Below are 17328 nucleotides of genomic sequence, written 5' to 3'. Positions count from 1 at the left end.
CCAGATGTGTCACGGCTGAAATGTTCCGGGGGGACCCCTGTACTCCAGGGGGGAAGGCCGTGCCAGCTTTTATGGGGTGAGTTGCGCTGGTCCGTGCCTGGAGGGCGCCGGGGGGGGGCAAACCCAGTCCGCCGAGTATCAGTTCTCCCCCCTGCGCTCCTCACCTTCTTCGGGCCGTCGAGGGCCACCACATGTCCGTTCACTGGGGGCTCCTTTTCAAGTAGGCCTCCGTGCGCGGGGGATGGGTCGGGAGGCTCGCGGAGTCCTGATTTGCTGCTAGTGGTCCGCACCGGCGCGATTCCTGGTGGTGTGGGTCTCCCACCAGGACTCCCCACTCGTCCCTGGCCCCGTGCGATGTCCACACGCCACCGGAGCAGAGCTCCGGGGCCCGCTCAGTGTCCGCGCACGGCGGTGGGCGTGCTCCGGCGTCTTCCTCTCGGTGTTATGGGCGCGGGCCGCGGCTGCAGAGACGATGACCGGCTGCCCCGGGTTCAGTGGGAGATCCGGCCGAGGCCTGGGGCACCGCGAGAGGTGACGCCCTCAGTGGCTCCGCTGCACGGCCTCCGAACAGGTGTCCTCTCTATTGCTAGGCGAGCGGGGCCTCAGATCGGGGCCAGGCTATATCCACTTTCAGAGGAGCGCTCGATTCGTTGGGCTGCTGCCGCGGGGGCGCACGTTCCCGTCGGGTTTATTCCAAATTCCTGGCCGGGGATTGGCTCAGAGTGCTAGGCCCTGCGTCGGTGGAGGAGTGCTGGTCTCACACATCCAGCATGCTCCGCGCCCCCTGGCGGTCTCTGAACAATCTTTTAAATCCTTACCAAGGAACGATTTCTTCAAGTCTTTGGGCCTCATTACGAGTCCAGCGGTAACCGAGGCGGTAAAACCACCTGGTTACCGCCGGACTCGTATTACCATTCCGCCTCCGTGATTCCCGGAATTACCGGGGCATTACAACCCCGGTTTCCCGGGAATCACGGAGGCGGAATGGTGTTAATCCCCATTCCCATTGAGTCCTATTGGACTCAATGGGAAGGGGGATCATGGAAACACCGGCAGCATCTCGTAATGCTGCCGGTGTTTCCTCGTCCGCCTATTGGACTCAATGGGAAGGGGGATCATGGAAACACCGGCAGCATCTCGTAATGCTGCCGGTGTTTCCTCGTCCGCCTGCAGGCGGGCGGTGTTAAACCCGCCAGGTCAGACCTGGCGGGAACATCACCTCCCGCCTGCAGGAGTCGGGATCAGGCGGTCCGGAAACAACGGTGGCGGCGGGTTTACCGCCACCGTTATTTCCGGACCGCCTGATTTGTAATGAGGCCCTTTGTCTTCAATTTATTAAGAGCATTAACTTTCAGACCCAGATACCCCTCCTTTTGGGTTGGAGCTTGGCACCCCGAGTGTCCCAAAAGCCCTGATCTCAGAAAAGTCAATGCTAAAAATGTTATACGAAAATCTTCAGTCAGCTAGTGGGAGTGACACTTCACCAGAGCTTGAATTAGGTAAACCGGACCGAGCAGAACACGCAGATGCTCCATAAAGACATCTTATGTCTGGGGTAATAAGAGTTTCTAGGTCAGGCCAGCTCCCCCATTCGAGCAAGATGACCTGACCGATATCCTCGATAAAGAGCCTCAGAAGGATCCGGTACTCCCTTTTCATATAGCCCTGTAAAAAAGGGTACAGGCAAACTGGGAAGCACCTGAGGTAAGCCCAGCGGTGAACAAAAACCTCACCAAGAAGTACAGGCCTTCCATTAGCGATCCTGACTATTTGGCTAAACATCCTACGCCCGATAGCCTGGTTGTTCAGGCTGCGACATACACCTCTAAACAAACAGCTTATCCAACAATTCGGCCAGAAAGGGATGATGGAAAGGGATGATAAGCATTTCAACGCTTGGGCAAGGAAAGTGTTTTCTGCTGGGAGCATGGCTCTTAAATCTGCAAATGCCACTTGTGCCTTAGCAAAATTTACATTCACCCTGTGGGACTGTTTATCCATGGCGGCTGACAATATTCCTGAAGTGGAAGAAAGAGACAGCTTCCTGAAAATTGCAAGAGATGGAAAGGAGGCTGTGTGTGAGTCTCTTCAATCAGGGCAGGACTCTGCTGACAGTATCAGCAGAGCCACAGCAACAAGAAGAGTAAAACGCTGGTTTGCTTGGTTGAGGAAGTCCGGGTTTGCACCGGACGTGCAGTCCAGGCTCCCCAGCATGCACTTTGATGGCAACCAGCTGTTTGGCAGCAAGGCTGACTAAAGCCTAGAGAAGCTGCAGACTTCAAAGGTGGCAGCCAAGTCCCTTGGTGCCACTATCGGACAGCCACAACCTTCTCACCCCAGCAGATCATCTTGGAGGGGTAGGTCCTTTCGCTTCTACTCCTCAGTTGGAAGGGTGAGAGGACTGGCAAGCCAAAGGGGCCAAAGAAGATTCCCTCGTGGTGGACGAAGGAAAGGTGCCAAGTCCACCCAAGCAGCGGCTACTTAACCATCAGCTGCTGCTCAGCTGCCTCAAGACCTCTCTGAGGCCCTAACACACAAATTCCCAGTGGGAGGCAGACTCTCACAGAATCTGCAAGAATGGCGGGTTATTACTTCAGGTGCGTGGGTCTTGGAAACAGTAGCCCAGGGTTATGGCCTCCCCTTTCTAAAAAGGCCTCAGGGCTTTCTACTGGGGAGCCACTCATTCAAAGTTCCAGATCTGTACCTGGTGCAGGAGGTTTTTAGCCTGCTAAAGAAAGGTGCTATAGAACAAGTGCCTGTAATGGAGAGGAACAAAGGGTGGTACTCTCCTTATTTCCTAATCCCCCAGAAGGATTGAGACCCATCTTGGACTTGAGATGTTTGAACAAGTTCCTCAGGAATGACAAGTTCAAGATGGTCACCCTTTCTCAGATCCTTCATGCCCTCCAACTCCAGGATTGGATGGTGTCAAAGGACCTTCAGGATACTTACTTCCATGTGCCTATCCATCACAAGCAAAGAAGGTACCCGAGGTTCGCTGTTGGCGGTTCTCATTATCAGTTTAGAGTTCTGCCATTCGGGTGACCTCCGCTCCAATGGTTTTCACCAAAGTGATGGCAGTGGTGGCAGCGAGTCTCCGGAGAAGGGGGATTCATGTTTACCCCTACCTGAACAATTGGCTGATCAGGGCTTGTTCTTCCAAACAAGTCCTAGAACATCTCAGCATCACCTGCAACTCTCTACACAGACTGGACTTCTCCCTCAATTACAGGAAGTTACACATGATACCATCTCAAAGACTCCAGTTCATTGGAGCAGTACTGGGAAAAGGTGTCAGCGATGGGTAGTCCAGGGTTTGCACTCAAGATTTCTTTTTTGTGCTTTTTCCTACCAGACCTCGTGAGAGAGGGAGGATAGATGATAGTGTAGCAGTTAGAGAAAATAGGAGAGTTGGAGGGCGCCATCGTGGCGGCAGAGGATAGTTGAGGAATGAAAGAAGCACAGCACAGTTCTAGCTAAACTCACCCAGGAGGCCTAGTGGAAGTAGTCACAAGGCATAAATGCAATCCAGAAAGGAATAGAGTAACAAGAAATAAGAGGTGCACAGGTGTAAAAGGTACGCACAGCCAAAATCGAATTTTCCTTTTTAAAAGGGGCACAGATGCAATGCAAGAGAGGTGCGCTGATGTAAAAGGTACACACAGCCAAAATCGAATTTCCTTTTTAAAAAAGGGGCACAGATGTAAAAGGTACACACAGCCAAAATGCTCCCCTGCCAGGTAGTGCCGCAAGAAAAATGCACGTTGGAGGAAGCCTTTTTCTCCTTTCCGCGCTGCTCCTCTACCCAATTCACTCTCCAGCCTGGTATAGGCCTCTCCCCCCCTTCTTCCTCTTTCTTCTCTTTGGGTCCTAGAGCCCCTTCAATATTTCTCCATAAACTCTTAAACACTCTCCCTTATGGGTAACCTGCATACCTTTTCTCATGGTTCGCAGCAGTTTCTGATCTTTCTTGGTTCCTGCGGTCAGCTATGGGGCTTTCCCAACCCTCATGGTTTATTTTTGGCCTGTGGTGGCTCTGCAGCAATAATTCTCCTTCAACTTGCGTGGCTCTTCCTTCCCGCGCTCCCCGGTTCTCAGGAACGCCAGGAGCTTCTCCTCTTTGGTTTGCCGAGTGGTCCCTCTGCTCTAGACCAGTTTCAGATCTTCTTGCTCTGGCCTCAGCATCCCGATCTGCTTTATGCCTCTTTCCAGGACCGTGCTGGCTCTCACAGTTCCTTCAGGGAGGACTCGACAATTCTGTCATGAGCCCCTCTTCCAGTTGCTATGCTTGCACTATGCCCAAATAGACTGGGATGCTTACTGTGGTTCTCCGGGGTGCTGTTTATTGCTCTGCACATCGTCTTCATAAGTATGATTACTCCTCATTGGGTTTGTTGGCCATCTACCCAACACAGGTACATAGAAGTCTGGGGAATTAGTGTTCTGTGTCCAGGGAATGAGGATGAGGGAGGTTGGGATGTGGTTTGGACATACCGGCTTCCCTCCAAATTGTCATCCCTCCCCATGCGATCCACCCACTAATTGCTACCCCAAGGGTTACTATCGGTAGCAGACTCACCTCCCTGGCCTCATGGAACGGGGCACCCCCAAAGGCAGAAGGGACGACATCAGCGGATTCGTCACACCCACTAAAAAAATGCAGCATTATTTGAGGATGGTCTGTGGTTCTGTAACACAGTCCATCAGAGTTCCCTGCAGCATCACTTCAGTAAAGAGTCACGCACCACACATAGGAACACAGAGCCTAGGTGGAGGTACCTCCATGATGTATATATATATATATATATATATTTCTGAGGCTTGTGGAATCTGATTAGATCACATCCTGTGCATAGGCCGACATCTAGTGGAAGCTGCAGAGTATTAGTTTGTTTTTCGAAACTCGAAAATGGGCGTCGACATAGGGCGTGCCAATAATACTATCCCTAGTGTGACGTCCACTGTACCCATGATCCCTCACGCGTGTAGGATCCTCAGATTGTTTTTTTCCACCGTACTGGTCGGAAGCATTGTGCGGAGTTCCCTGGCTTTCAGCCATTTTGCAAAAAATCAATATTAATTTCCCCGTTCTTTCACTCCCACATCGAGACATCGAAGATCGACGCCGGTCCGAAGAACAACCAACCGTCGAGACTGCACGACGGACTTTGGGCCTCGGAAGGCCTCTGGCCTCGGGCCGTGCCTCGGAAGGCCTCTGGCCTCGGGCCTGCAAGTAGGGAGAGTTGGGGGTGGAAACATACTCAACACTCTTTATTATTTTCCTACATACACCAGCCCGCTGCCTTAAGGTGACATATGGAGAGTACTCCATTTAAATTTTGCCCCAAGAGCAACCACAAGTACCCTTGGGTTGACAAACATGCCACCTGTAATCTCTGCTTGCCGAGGGACCACCACGAAGCGAACTGCAGAGCAAGCAAGCTTTTTAAAGCAAAAACACTCAAGGTCCGCTCCACTAAGCGTTGGGCCCACCATGCCAGGCAGCTCGAGGCCATGGAAGCGGTGGGTGTCTTCAATGATGGCAGCGATGCCGTCCTTTCGGACGGCGAGGGCACAGGGGCGTCGAAAGACACGCAAGCGCTAGTCCCCGACTTCGGAGGATTGTCCAGCAGGGCAGCTATGGGGAACACACCCGGCGACACAAGCGCTACCCAAACCACTTCTACACCTAAACACACTAAGTCCAACCGAGACTCGACACGCGTGTCGAGTTCTCGGAAGAAAGAGGCACGTAGAGAGCGGTCCACAGAATCGGTGTCCTCTGGGCGTTCCAAGTCGAGATCGCCGCACGACACGCGGCAACCATCCACAGTTGCCAAGAGTGCCTCGCTCCCCAAAGTCACAGAGGTACGTTCGTCAGAAGACGAATCCGACTTCCACCCCCAAGCCGCACACCAAAAGTCGGCTCCGGCAGCCTGTTCAGCGTCTGCCTCCGAGTCCCGATGTGCACACTCGAAAGAGAGTGACAGTACCCCCAAACCTCAACGCCAAGCGTTGAAATATTCAGAAAAGGCCAAACCATCAGGGAAACACTCTTTCACTCATGGGAAAGGGGACAAACAGCAGAAAGTGTCATCACATTCAACTTCTGCACCCCAGGCACACAAGGACAAACACAGGTCGTCAGATAAGGACAAATCTAAGACCCTTTCCCAGTCACTACACCTAGGCTCATTCCGCCCACTCCTCAGGATATGGGACTAGAAGAGGAACCTCAACAGGAGGTTGTCATCCCCAGTTCCAGAGAATGGAGCACTGAGCACATAGACAGGGTGATGAGAAGAATGTCTTCCTTAGCCAATTTTTATGAAAAAAAACCCACAGCATTTTCTTAGCTACACCCCTGCAATGCTACTCCTTCAGGATCCAAGGACCCTCAGCCTCCTAATAATAGATCTCGGTTTGATACTCCAGTTCAGGGCCAGACTTCAGACCCTTACTACATCCAGCCCTACCAGCAGTATCAGGATGACCCAGATATACAAATGCTGGACGACCAAACAGGGGTCGAGTATTAAGGAGATGACGAGGACCAGGATGAGGAGGAGGAAAATGAGGAAGAAGTTTACAATATGGACTCTCCGGTTCACAAGGAACCACAAGTTACTGACTCACCAATAGATAACCAGCCCCTTCTAAATGAGGTCTTGGCTAAGGCTGCAGAGCACTTCCACAAAGACACTCAGGGGGCGCAGGAAGAGAGGGACTTTGCAGAGGAGCTAGTGGGGGACAAGAGGCCCATTGCTCAAGCCATTCCTATTCTCAAGTCAATCCAGCGAAGAATTGATCCTTCACTTCTCACTCCTAATCTCACTAGGGCTGTAAACCCCAGAATTGAGAAGTTGTTCAGGGCCGCCCAGTCAGACCCACTTTACATAAGGGGTCAATTTAAGCCAGACTCTTTGGTAATCACAAACACCAGGAAAAGAGCGGGGACACCTCTATCTTCATCTGAGGCTCCCCCAGACAAGGAGAGCAAGAGAATTTATGGGTTAGGAAGGAAAGTGGCCTCCACTTCCGCTTACCAGGCAAGAATCGCCAATACCACCACTCTGCTGGCAAGCTATAATTGTCACTAGTGGGAGCAGGTAGCTGCTCTCATTGACTCCGCTACGGAACCACTAAAGGGCCAACAAGCCCAAATCGCGTCGGAGGGTAGAGCCGTGTCTGGTTGCATTCTGAAGACGACCTTTGACGCCGCAGATAATGCAGGCCGGCTCATAGCAGAGAGCACTGTCATTAAGAGACACGCTTGGCTAAGACAGTCAGGGTTTAAACCCAAGACCCAGGCTACCCAGTGTACCCTTATCTGGACGATTGGCTCATCACGGGGGAAACCCCTGTAATTTGCAGATCCAACATCCAAAGAACTATCAACCTCCTCTTCGAACTGGGTTTCTCTATCAACGAGAAAAAAATCAAGCCTGGTGCCAAGCACCTCAAAACAATTCCTAGGAGCTGTCCTAAACACTCAAGAGGGGTTGGCCTTTCCATCAGAGGAAAGAATTCAGAATCTACTACTGCAAATTCCTCAATATCAGTCCGGTCACCAGATAACGGTGCGCAAAGCGATGCCTTTGCTAGGCATGGTGGCGTCATGTATTTACCTGGTCCCCCATGCGCGCCTGCACATGCGACCCATGCAAGAATGGTTGGCGAAAAAGTGGTCTCAGGCAAGTGGTCAGTGGGACGATCTAGTGGTCGTTTCGCCAACACTTGTACAAAGTCTCCACTGGTGGACAAGAGAGAACCTGTCAAAGGGGAAACCCTTTTTTGATCCGGAGATACAGGCTGTAGTCACTATAGACGTGTCCCTATCGGGCGGGGAGCTCACCTACTTCACCACACAGCTCAGGGTCTCTGGTCTCACACAGTGGCCAAGAATCACATCAATCTGCTAGAGCTTCTGGCAGTCTTCAGAGCGCTTCGAGCGTTCGAACCTCACCTGTTAAACCTGTCAGTGCAGATCTTAACAGACAGCACGACAGCAATGTTTTAAATAAACAAACAGGGAGGGACTCGTTCGCCAAATATGTCCAGGCTTGCCCAGAAAATCTGGACATGGGCACTCAGACGGAACATTTACCTGTCATCTCAACATGTTCCAGGGGATCTCAATTCACTAGCAGGCGCTTTAAGCAGAGATCCCCTCCCAGAAGAACACGAATGGTATCTACACAGAGAAATCGTAGAGGACATCTTCTCACAGTGGGGTTTCCCCACTATAGACCTATTTGCCACAAGCGAAAACAGGCAATGCCCAGGATTCACATCCAGGTTCCCCCAGCCAGACTCCAAGGGGAACGCCCTGTGGATGAACTGGTCATGGATGATTGCCTACGCTTTTCCACCAACCCCTCTCATGAGGAAGGTGGTCAACAAGATGCACAGGGTATCGATGATGCTCATCCTAGTTGCTCCCATGTGGGCAAGGCAACCGTGGTTCCCACACCTACGCAGACTAGCAGTGTGCAAACCCATCAGACTCCCGTGCTGGCACAACCTACTATCCCAGCACCAAGGTCAAACAGTGCATCCTCAACCCAGCTCAATGAATTTAGCAGCATGGCTGCTGAAGTCCTAGAGTTTGGACATCTCAACCTACCACAGAGATGCATGGAAATCCTAAAGGAATCTAGGAAACCAAACACGAGGCACTGTTACTTCGATAGATGGAAAAGATTTGTTATCTGGTGCCAGAATAAACAAATCAACCCGGTTGATTGCACTCCTTCCAATATTGTCACCTACATGCTCCACCTGCTGGATGCAGGGTTGGTATTTAATTCACTCAAGGTACACCTGGCCTCGCTGTCAGCCTGCACCACCTCCCATAACAAGGTGTTGTGGTGGAAAGTACCAGTTGTTAAAGCCTTCATGGAAAGGGTAAAGAGACACCACCCTCCAATTTCAAACCCACCACCAGGATGGGACCTTAATGTGGTGCATGCTAAGCTCATGGGCCCACCATTTGAACCCATGCATAAAGCCAGTCTCAAACACCTGACCTATAAAACTGCCTTCTTAGTAGCCATTACATCCATAAGAAGGGTCAGTGAAATTCAGGCTCCGTCAGTGCAGGATCCTTTCTTTACTGTTCATAAGGATAAACTGGTTCTACGAACACACCCTAGGTTCTCACCTAAGTTCATTTCTAAATTCCAAGTTAACCAGTCCATTGAGCTTCCGGCCTTCTTCCAAGAACCCAAAAGCTCTGCTGGGGTGAAACTACACACACTAGATGTGCAAAGAGCGGTCCTCTACTATGTAGACAAGACCAGGCCGCTAAGAAAAACAGACCAACTATTTGTCTCTGTAGCTACAGGCAGAGAAAGAGATCGCGCCTCTAAAGGTGCCATCTCGAAGTGGATAGTCGATTGTGTCCAGCTATGTTACTCCCTTTCTGAAAAAACTCTGCCTTTTACGCCAAGAGCCCACTCTACAAGAGGCACTGGGGCCACCCTGGCTTTCATTGCGAATGTACCCCTTGACACCATTTGCAAAGCAGCTACATGGAGCTCTATTTACGCTTTTACTCAGCACTACTGCATTGACACTCATTCCAAGACAGATACTCAAGTGGGACAAGCGGTTCTAAGACATCTGTTCGCTCATGACCCTTCTCACATCCCACCTCCTTCTTCTAACACTGCTCGCTAATCTATGCACATCATGTGATCTAAGCAGATTCCACAAGCCCCAGAAGGGATACATTACTCACCGTAATCGTATTTCTGATGCTTGTATCTGCTTAGATTCACATGCGCCCACCCTTTCTCCCCTCTGAGAGAGGGCGCTTGAATGCTTGTAGTCTTATCTATCTATCTATCTGCTTGGATAAACTGTACTCGCGCTACTCCTCATGCTACCTCATGTCAGAAAAAATACAATCTGAGGATCCTACACGTGTGAGGGACCATGGGTACAGTGGAAGTCACACTAGGGATAGTATTACTGGCACGCCCTATGTCGACACCCATTTTTGAGTTTCAAAAAACAAACTGTAATACTCCGCAGCTTCCACTAGATGTCGGCCTATGCACAGCATGTGAATCTAAGCAGATACAAGCATCAGAAATACGATTACGGTGAGTAATGTATCATATATATGCACCAGCCTAAAAGAGATGGACATTGATGTTTGAAGGAAGTCAGAAACTAAGTTCAGAGAAAGTTTGTGATTGAGAAGAGAAGTAGGAGGAAGCTGTAGGTAGAGAGAAAGTGTCAGAGGTAGCAGGAGATCACAATCGAGCAGTAAGAGAGTATCAGAAGGGGAACATAAAATGGTGGCAGGAGTAGAGGAACAGGAGGTAGCAGAAGGTGAATAGGTGGGTAGGGTGGCAGGAGGAAGATTGATTGATTTATTGATTTGTTATTTATTATACGTCTATACACAAGTGTTTCAAGATGCAACAAGGCAAGGAAGGGGGAACATGCAGAGGACAAGACAATGATCTTAATAGGCCTTGTTTCATTGAGATCGTGCAAGTGCGCAACAATAAGTGCAGGGCGGAGGGTAACGGGAAGAAGGGCAGTCAGAGCAGCAGAGCCCTGAGTTAAGTGCTGGGAGGCCAGCACTACAGGGGGCAATCCCAGCCCAGTAGTGCAAGGTTAGCCAGCAGGCAGTGCAAGTAGGACCAGGCGGCAAGTGCAGGGGGACTGGTCAGATGGGGGTGCTGGTGTCCTGTAAGACTCAGACGACAACCAGGCAGCAAGTCAGCAGACAGAGCTGACTGGCTCATCCAGGTTTGATTGAAACCTGTATGGTCCACAATAAGTTGGCCCTGAATAAGTCGAAAACCGAACTGCTTGTCATAGGTTCTCCACACACTATTAACAAACTTGGTTCACAATATGAGAACTTCCAGATGGGAGAAGAATCCATTAAGCCCTTAAAAACACTGGGAGTGACTTTTGACCAACATATGACTATGAAACAGCACGTCAGTAGTCTGGTATCGTCATGCGCATACTATATTAAACTTCTAGCGCACTTAAGACCTCTCATATCACAGGATAACGCAGAGACTATTGCTAGAGCAATAATAGGTTCAAAAATAGATTATTGCTCTAGCCTTCTTATGGGACTCAATAATTCTGATTGTAATAGGCTGCAAATATGTCAAAATGGGGCTATTAGAGCCGTCATGAAACTTAAATACAGAGATCATGTTAAGACAGCAAGACGAGCGCTCCACTGGCTGCCTGTAGCATCTAGACTCCTTTTTCGAACTCTGACGGTCGTACACAAGTGCATATCTGGAAATATGCCTGGATATTTGCAACAGCTCCTCTCTACGAGGAATAGGATGAGAACATTAAGATCGAATAATCAGCTCTTTCTGTCTGAACCACATTGCCATACTGTCAGAGTAGCCAATTCAGCCTTCTTCTCCATAGGACCAAGAGCTTGGAATGCTCTCCCCCTGGAAATGAGATCCACTAATTCACTAGAAATATTTAAGAAAAGATTGAAGACCTTTCTCTTTAACTAAATTATTCTGAGCCCTTTTTTAAATTACCACTTCTTGTGGCGATACCTACTGGATCCTCTGCTTTTTTTGTTGCATGTTTTATATGTCATGTAGCGCCCTCACGCCTTCGGGTCTATGGACGCGCTATATAAATGCATTAAAGTAAAGTAATGTAAAGTAAAGCAGGACAAAGGGAAGGCTAGCGGGGTAGAGGGAGTGAGAAAGAAGAGGAGATAAGGTAGGTCTTGAGGAGTTTACAGGACATAAGGAAGTCCAACTCAATGCGAAGAGAGGCAGGGAGGCCATTCCAGAGGGAGGCACCTGCAGATGAGAGAGTTCTACCCTCCAATCTCTGCTTGGAGTAGCGACTCACCCACAGAGAGTTAGAGGTAGACTAGCAAAGGGCTCTAGGAGGAAGGTACTTCGGAAGAGAAGGTTGAAGGTAGTAAGGATCACTGCCCCAAAAAGCCTTGTGGACGATGCAGAGGGTTTTAAACCTGACCCTTGCAGCCACCGGGAGGCAGTGGATGGATTTCGGGCCAGAGAGATGCAGTCCCTGGGCTTGAGGCCAAGGATAAGTCTTGCAGTCCTGTGCTGGATGAGTTGAAGAGGGCAAAGAGTAGAAGTAGTCCGATTGAAAAAGAGGCTGTTGCAGTAGTCCAGCCTAGAGAGAACCAGAGCTGTGGAGGCAGCGAGCTTCTGGGGCAAGGTGAGAAAAGGGAAAATACCTTTGAGAAGGCACAGCTGGAAGCGGGCCTTCTTGGCAAGGTGCGTGATGTGTGGAGAGAAGGAGAGCGTGGAGTCGAAGATCACTCCAAGGTTTTTTGCCTCACCAGAGGGTGAGGGCAGAGGGCTCAAGGAGTGTGGCAAGAGTGAGAGTGGGAAAGCGGGAGTAGGGGTCGCAATGAGAAGGATCTCCGTCTTGCTGGCATTGAGGCAGAGATTGTTAGAGGTGCACAATGACTCAATATCAGATAGACTGTCAGGGATGAGCGAGAAGGAGGCTGAGGGTAGCCTGAAAGAGAGCTATGTGTCATCCGCATAACACTGAAAGTTAGAGGTGAAGATAGAGATCAGGAGCGCCAAAGGTGCCAGATAGACATTGAAAAGCCAGGGGTAACACCACATGTAGAGAGAGAGAGGTGATGGAGAGAAAGGAACCAAGCTGGACCTAGGAGGGTCGGTCCAGGAGGAAGGAGGTCAGCCAAGCCAGAGCTTGATCCGAGATGCCAAGGGTCTCACGGAGATGTGTAATCAGGATGTGGTGGTTGACTGTGTCAAAAGCAGAGGAAAGGTCGAGGAGAACGAGGGCAGAGGAAGAGTTAAAGTCAAGATTAGAGAGCAGATATTCACAGGTGCTCAAGAGTGCAGGTCCCTGAGAGTGTCAGGAGGTGGCAGAAGATGACAGTAGGAGAGTATTAGGAGGCCAACATCAAGGGGTGAGGATAGAAACCGGAGATGGGGGCAGGTAAACATCAAGATGTGTCAGGAGGAAGGGAGTATCGGGAGGTGGCAGGAAGAGAGTATCAGGGAGCAGGAGGTGGTAGGAGGAGAACATCAGGAGTTGGTAGGAAGGAAACAGGAGGAAGCTGGCAATCATGAGGAAGCTTGTACTTTGGAGCCCTAGATCCAGGGAGCAGAAATGAACAAGAGGGAAAGGATAAAGCATCATGTGGTGGCATCTAGCAGGGCCAGTAACTGATGAGGAGTAAAGAGGAGGAACGGAGGGTAGAAATCAGGACCCCAGAAAAGGAAGATGATAAGACCCTCTTAAACTCTTCTTGGGGGGAACTTGAGCAGAAACCACTATCTTGCTATGTCCAAAACTTAAAGAACGGCTCGAGTCCTTCCTACGATTCACTGCCGACACACAGCCACAACTCCAGATCCTGCAGGAAGAATCAGAGATGGCTGTGTCCTAACCTCACCAGGAGGCAACTGGACTAAATGTCTTCTTATTATAGAAAGAACTAAAGAGAATGTGTGTTGGAGAGGAACCTGAACGTTTTGTGAATTGTGAAACAAGACCTTGTGACTTGTGAAACTGTTGACAAAGACTGTACTAATTAATGCTTGATTGTATTTCTTTACGCTTTGATCCGAGGAGTCATCAAGGGGTAGGTAGAGGTTAGAGTTTATTTTGTGGATAGATAAGATTAACAACTTTCTATGCTACAATTAGGTATTTAAATGTAGCATGTAACATAAATGACAGCTGAGTATCACCAACGTACATAATAATAATACAAATGGCAAGACCTAATAATCACTTTGTTTCAAATTAATTTTAGGTGACGATGCTGAGCCAGTGGCAGACAACTTCCGTTTAGAAGAGATACATATAGCAGATCAGGTCACAAAAGGACAAGTGAAAGTGCGCACCCTATACCTGTCTGTCGATCCTTACATGGTATGTCTGGGGAACAACAGTGGTATTGTGAACCTGTCGTTAAATTGTCACTCAAGGGTATATTTATATTTTAACAAGAACAGGAATACATCATAAGGAGGCCGCATTGTTTAATTTCATAAAGAAACATTGGTTACTCACTTTGTACCTCAACTCCCATTTAAATAGTTGTTTTTAACATAATTACCGTTTGCAGGATTGTATTTTCTGTAAATGATTACTTTAAGCCATTGATGCAGCACATCATGTAAGCCCACTGTCATGCACGTTATGCAATCTGCGTACCAGAAAAAAGGGACATATTTTGTAACCATTGATCATCTGGAGTACACATCTTCAAGCTTATACTTGCCACCCTTAGTCTAACCTCAAATGCACACTTCTAGCCTGCCCTACCACCACAAAGATGGATATCTTGCAAACCTCTAACCATAACGTGATGGCTATTTTAGCATGGCTAGTACTGCCATTACTTTAACACATACTACCATTTCCATTGGTGCAGCTAGGACTACTGCTTACTCTTCTAAGCAAGTATGATTCTAGCTCTCTCTCTCTCTCTCCCCACAGGCAGCACCCAGTAAAAGCTTCTGCAAGAGTGAGGTCACCTGAAAAGATTAGAATAGGGGCTGCCTGTGCAGGCTTGCCTTCACAAGCCCAGCCTCACTGCTACCCCCAACCATATGGCACTGACCGTCCATTAACTCTCAGTTCCTGTTTTACACTCTTATCAGACTACACTCCTGTCATCACTGCTACTACTATCCTCCCATAAACACAACAAAATGAGGCCAACCCACAAATTCAGTTGCTTTATGGGCTCAGTGGGAACCTACAATGGAAGCAAACAAGAACGTCCATAATTGGGGAAACCTATAAGAGAAATACATGAAACAAGCTCAAGAGAAAAACAGACAGACAATAGGGAAAGTTAGACAATGCTTTTATAAAGGAAACAATCAAAGAATCCCTTTGCAACGCAATGTACAATACTAAATATGCAGAAATCAAAAGACTAAATGGACACTAAGGGGGTAAAGACCCTCTCTCGTGCCTGATGCACCTTACCAAGATAATCAAATCAACAACCATCCATACACTAACATACAACACTCGAAAACCAAATCACAAACAATGAAAGAATGATCTACAACTAGCACACTTAGACTGACAAATGGTAGTGTATACCAAAAGACACCAACCTATAACATACCATGCGCCACTACTCTGTACCACGTGGCACTGTGGGTATTTTTACACCTATGTGTGACAACTGTGAAGGGTCAGGAATGAAACTCGGACACAGTGGATTCATTTTTTTGACCATAGACATTTATTAAACAAAATGGTTTGGAAAAACACCTCTCTGTCCAGGCTCTAATAGTTAGTTTAATTATCAAAGCAAAACGAATGGGTTGGTCTTTTGTCAGAGTGTCCAAAGCACTATCCTGACCCTCATATTCTAAAATCAACTTTGAAGTGAAAGGGAATTGTCTTTGCTCTTCAAAAGTGTACACATCTTAAAAATAAGAAATGTTCAACTTCAACGCAAACGTTCCTTGTAAGTTTAGCTCAAAGTTGCAGAGGGTAGTTCCCTGCCCCTGGATTTCTCTTCCCTTAATATCAGTTCTTTTAGTTCCTTTTTATTAATAAAATGAGTATATAAAGCACTGTCGTGTGTACTCTCCTGCCAGGCTTTCTCTTTCTTCGTAATATGTTTTGTTCATACTCCTTGGTCATCTCTAGCTATATCTTTGTCACGATTCTTCCATATAACATTGCCCAATTTGCCCTTGCTTGGTGATCCTCTTGCCAGGGCTTGCCTTGTATATAAACACCGCTTCATTGCGAATGCCTGGCATACTCTCCTGCCAGGGCTTTGTATGCAAACTACTTGTTCTCATTCACTTGTTCTCATATTCTCAAGCACTTGTGACTTGTAATGCCTGGTATACTCTCCTGCCAGGGCTTTCTCTCAAATGCACATTTCTGTACTGTAGGGCTGCCTGGTATACTCTCCTCCAAATTAACATGGGGGGTCCTGGGAGTCCCTCTGCCAGACAAGTAGTCCTGGTTATGAGAGCCTTACCCAGATTCTTTAGCTCACCATCTTTCACAGAGGAGAAATATCCAAAACATATAAGTCGTTGTCCTGCCCTGGGGCAGTTTAGCACTGAAATGCTAGGCAATTCTCCTCTGAACAGGAGCACCTACAGCAACCTCAGACTCATGTTTCGGTCTGGCTGGACCTCATCAGTAGGGTGGAGCTGTGCCTCTCTAAGAATAGTGAGCAAGGGGTCCACGTTTGGATTCCCCTAGTAACTTAGGGTGAGACCCAAAGTTACTTAAATTATGCAAAGGGAGGGGTCATGTGAGTCCTTATGTCGGGCATTAGTCCTGGTTATGAGAGCCTTACCCAGATTCTTTAGCTCACTATCTTTCACAGAGGAGAAATATCCAAAACATATCAGTCTTTGTCCTGCCCTGGGGGCAGTCCCATTCTGCTCTCGTGTCCCACTCGACTACTGCACGCCTTCTTGGACTCCTATAGCACAGGGACTGCTCTGCGGCACAGCTGCACATCAGGATGCTGTCCTCTTCACTTTGGCATTCCTGCAGCTTGTCGGGGTTGGCAGTCTCTCTTCCTTAGTTTCTCTTCTGCGCTGGTTGGTTCCACGGACCTTGCTTCTGGCTGGCAGTCACTCGTTCAGTACTGAGTGGATCGACGTCTTCCATGCAGTTTCCTCTACTCAGCTGATCTGTCTGTATAAATGTCCCACCTGCAGTCAAATGTTCACAACAACTAGAAATGAGTACGTGTTTCTTGCCTCTCCTGATCTTCATTACTCGGCTCATCTTCCTTGTGGCATTTGTTCCAGCATTTGAAATAGGAAAGTCAACTTTACAGACACAGTTTGTAGGGATTCCTTTAATAGGTTATAGGGGAGGGTGAGGGAAGCTATAACAGTGTGCTGTAAGGGCATGAGGAATGGAAGGCACATCCCCAAAAGGAGGGGAGGAATACCTTGTCTCATCAGATAGAGTCATGAGACCTCCCCGTGAGTTACCTCACCATGTGATCCTCCCTTATACAACCAGCCCCAAGGTCTGGATCAGGGAGCCGCTGCCGTCCCCAGGTCACATGGCAGGAAGCCGCTGCAGGGGAAGCAGTGATGACACCATCAGATTCATCACACAATTGTGTAAATATAAAAGACAAGAATTGTTTATAGAAAAATAAATCTTTGGCATAATATTTAATAAAGGAATTGCCAAATCGAGTTTCGGCCTCGGGTCAAATATTTTGTCAAGGAGACCCAGCCTTTTTCAAAGCAGAACCATCAATGTGGTAAGATGTGTATGCTTCGTCCTTCAACGTAGTCCATATGTGGAAAGACGCATATACTTCCATTCTAGAACGGG

General features: G+C 48.5%; 1 protein-coding gene across 6 annotated transcripts in view; it reads left to right on the top strand.

Moving 5' to 3' along the window:
- Positions 1-17328, top strand: part of PTGR2 (prostaglandin reductase 2) — a 1213270-nt gene that overhangs the window by 241146 nt on the left and 954796 nt on the right. For 5 of the 6 annotated variants that reach the window (XM_069638758.1, XM_069638763.1, XM_069638759.1 and 2 more), the window contains exon 3: positions 13787-13905. The exons of the other annotated variant lie outside the window; for it this stretch is intronic. In XM_069638758.1, the coding sequence (XP_069494859.1) occupies positions 13787-13905 (119 nt within the window). The remainder of the gene's footprint in view (positions 1-13786; positions 13906-17328) is intronic. 6 annotated transcript variants of the gene reach the window in all.

The sequence above is a fragment of the Ambystoma mexicanum genome, chromosome 14, assembly GCF_040938575.1.
Source record: "Ambystoma mexicanum isolate Mex_15411 chromosome 14, UKY_AmexF1_1, whole genome shotgun sequence".
NCBI classification, from domain to species: domain Eukaryota; kingdom Metazoa; phylum Chordata; class Amphibia; order Caudata; family Ambystomatidae; genus Ambystoma; species Ambystoma mexicanum.
The sequence above is the reverse complement of the archived record's forward strand: the minus strand, read 5'-3'. Positions and strand labels throughout refer to the sequence as shown.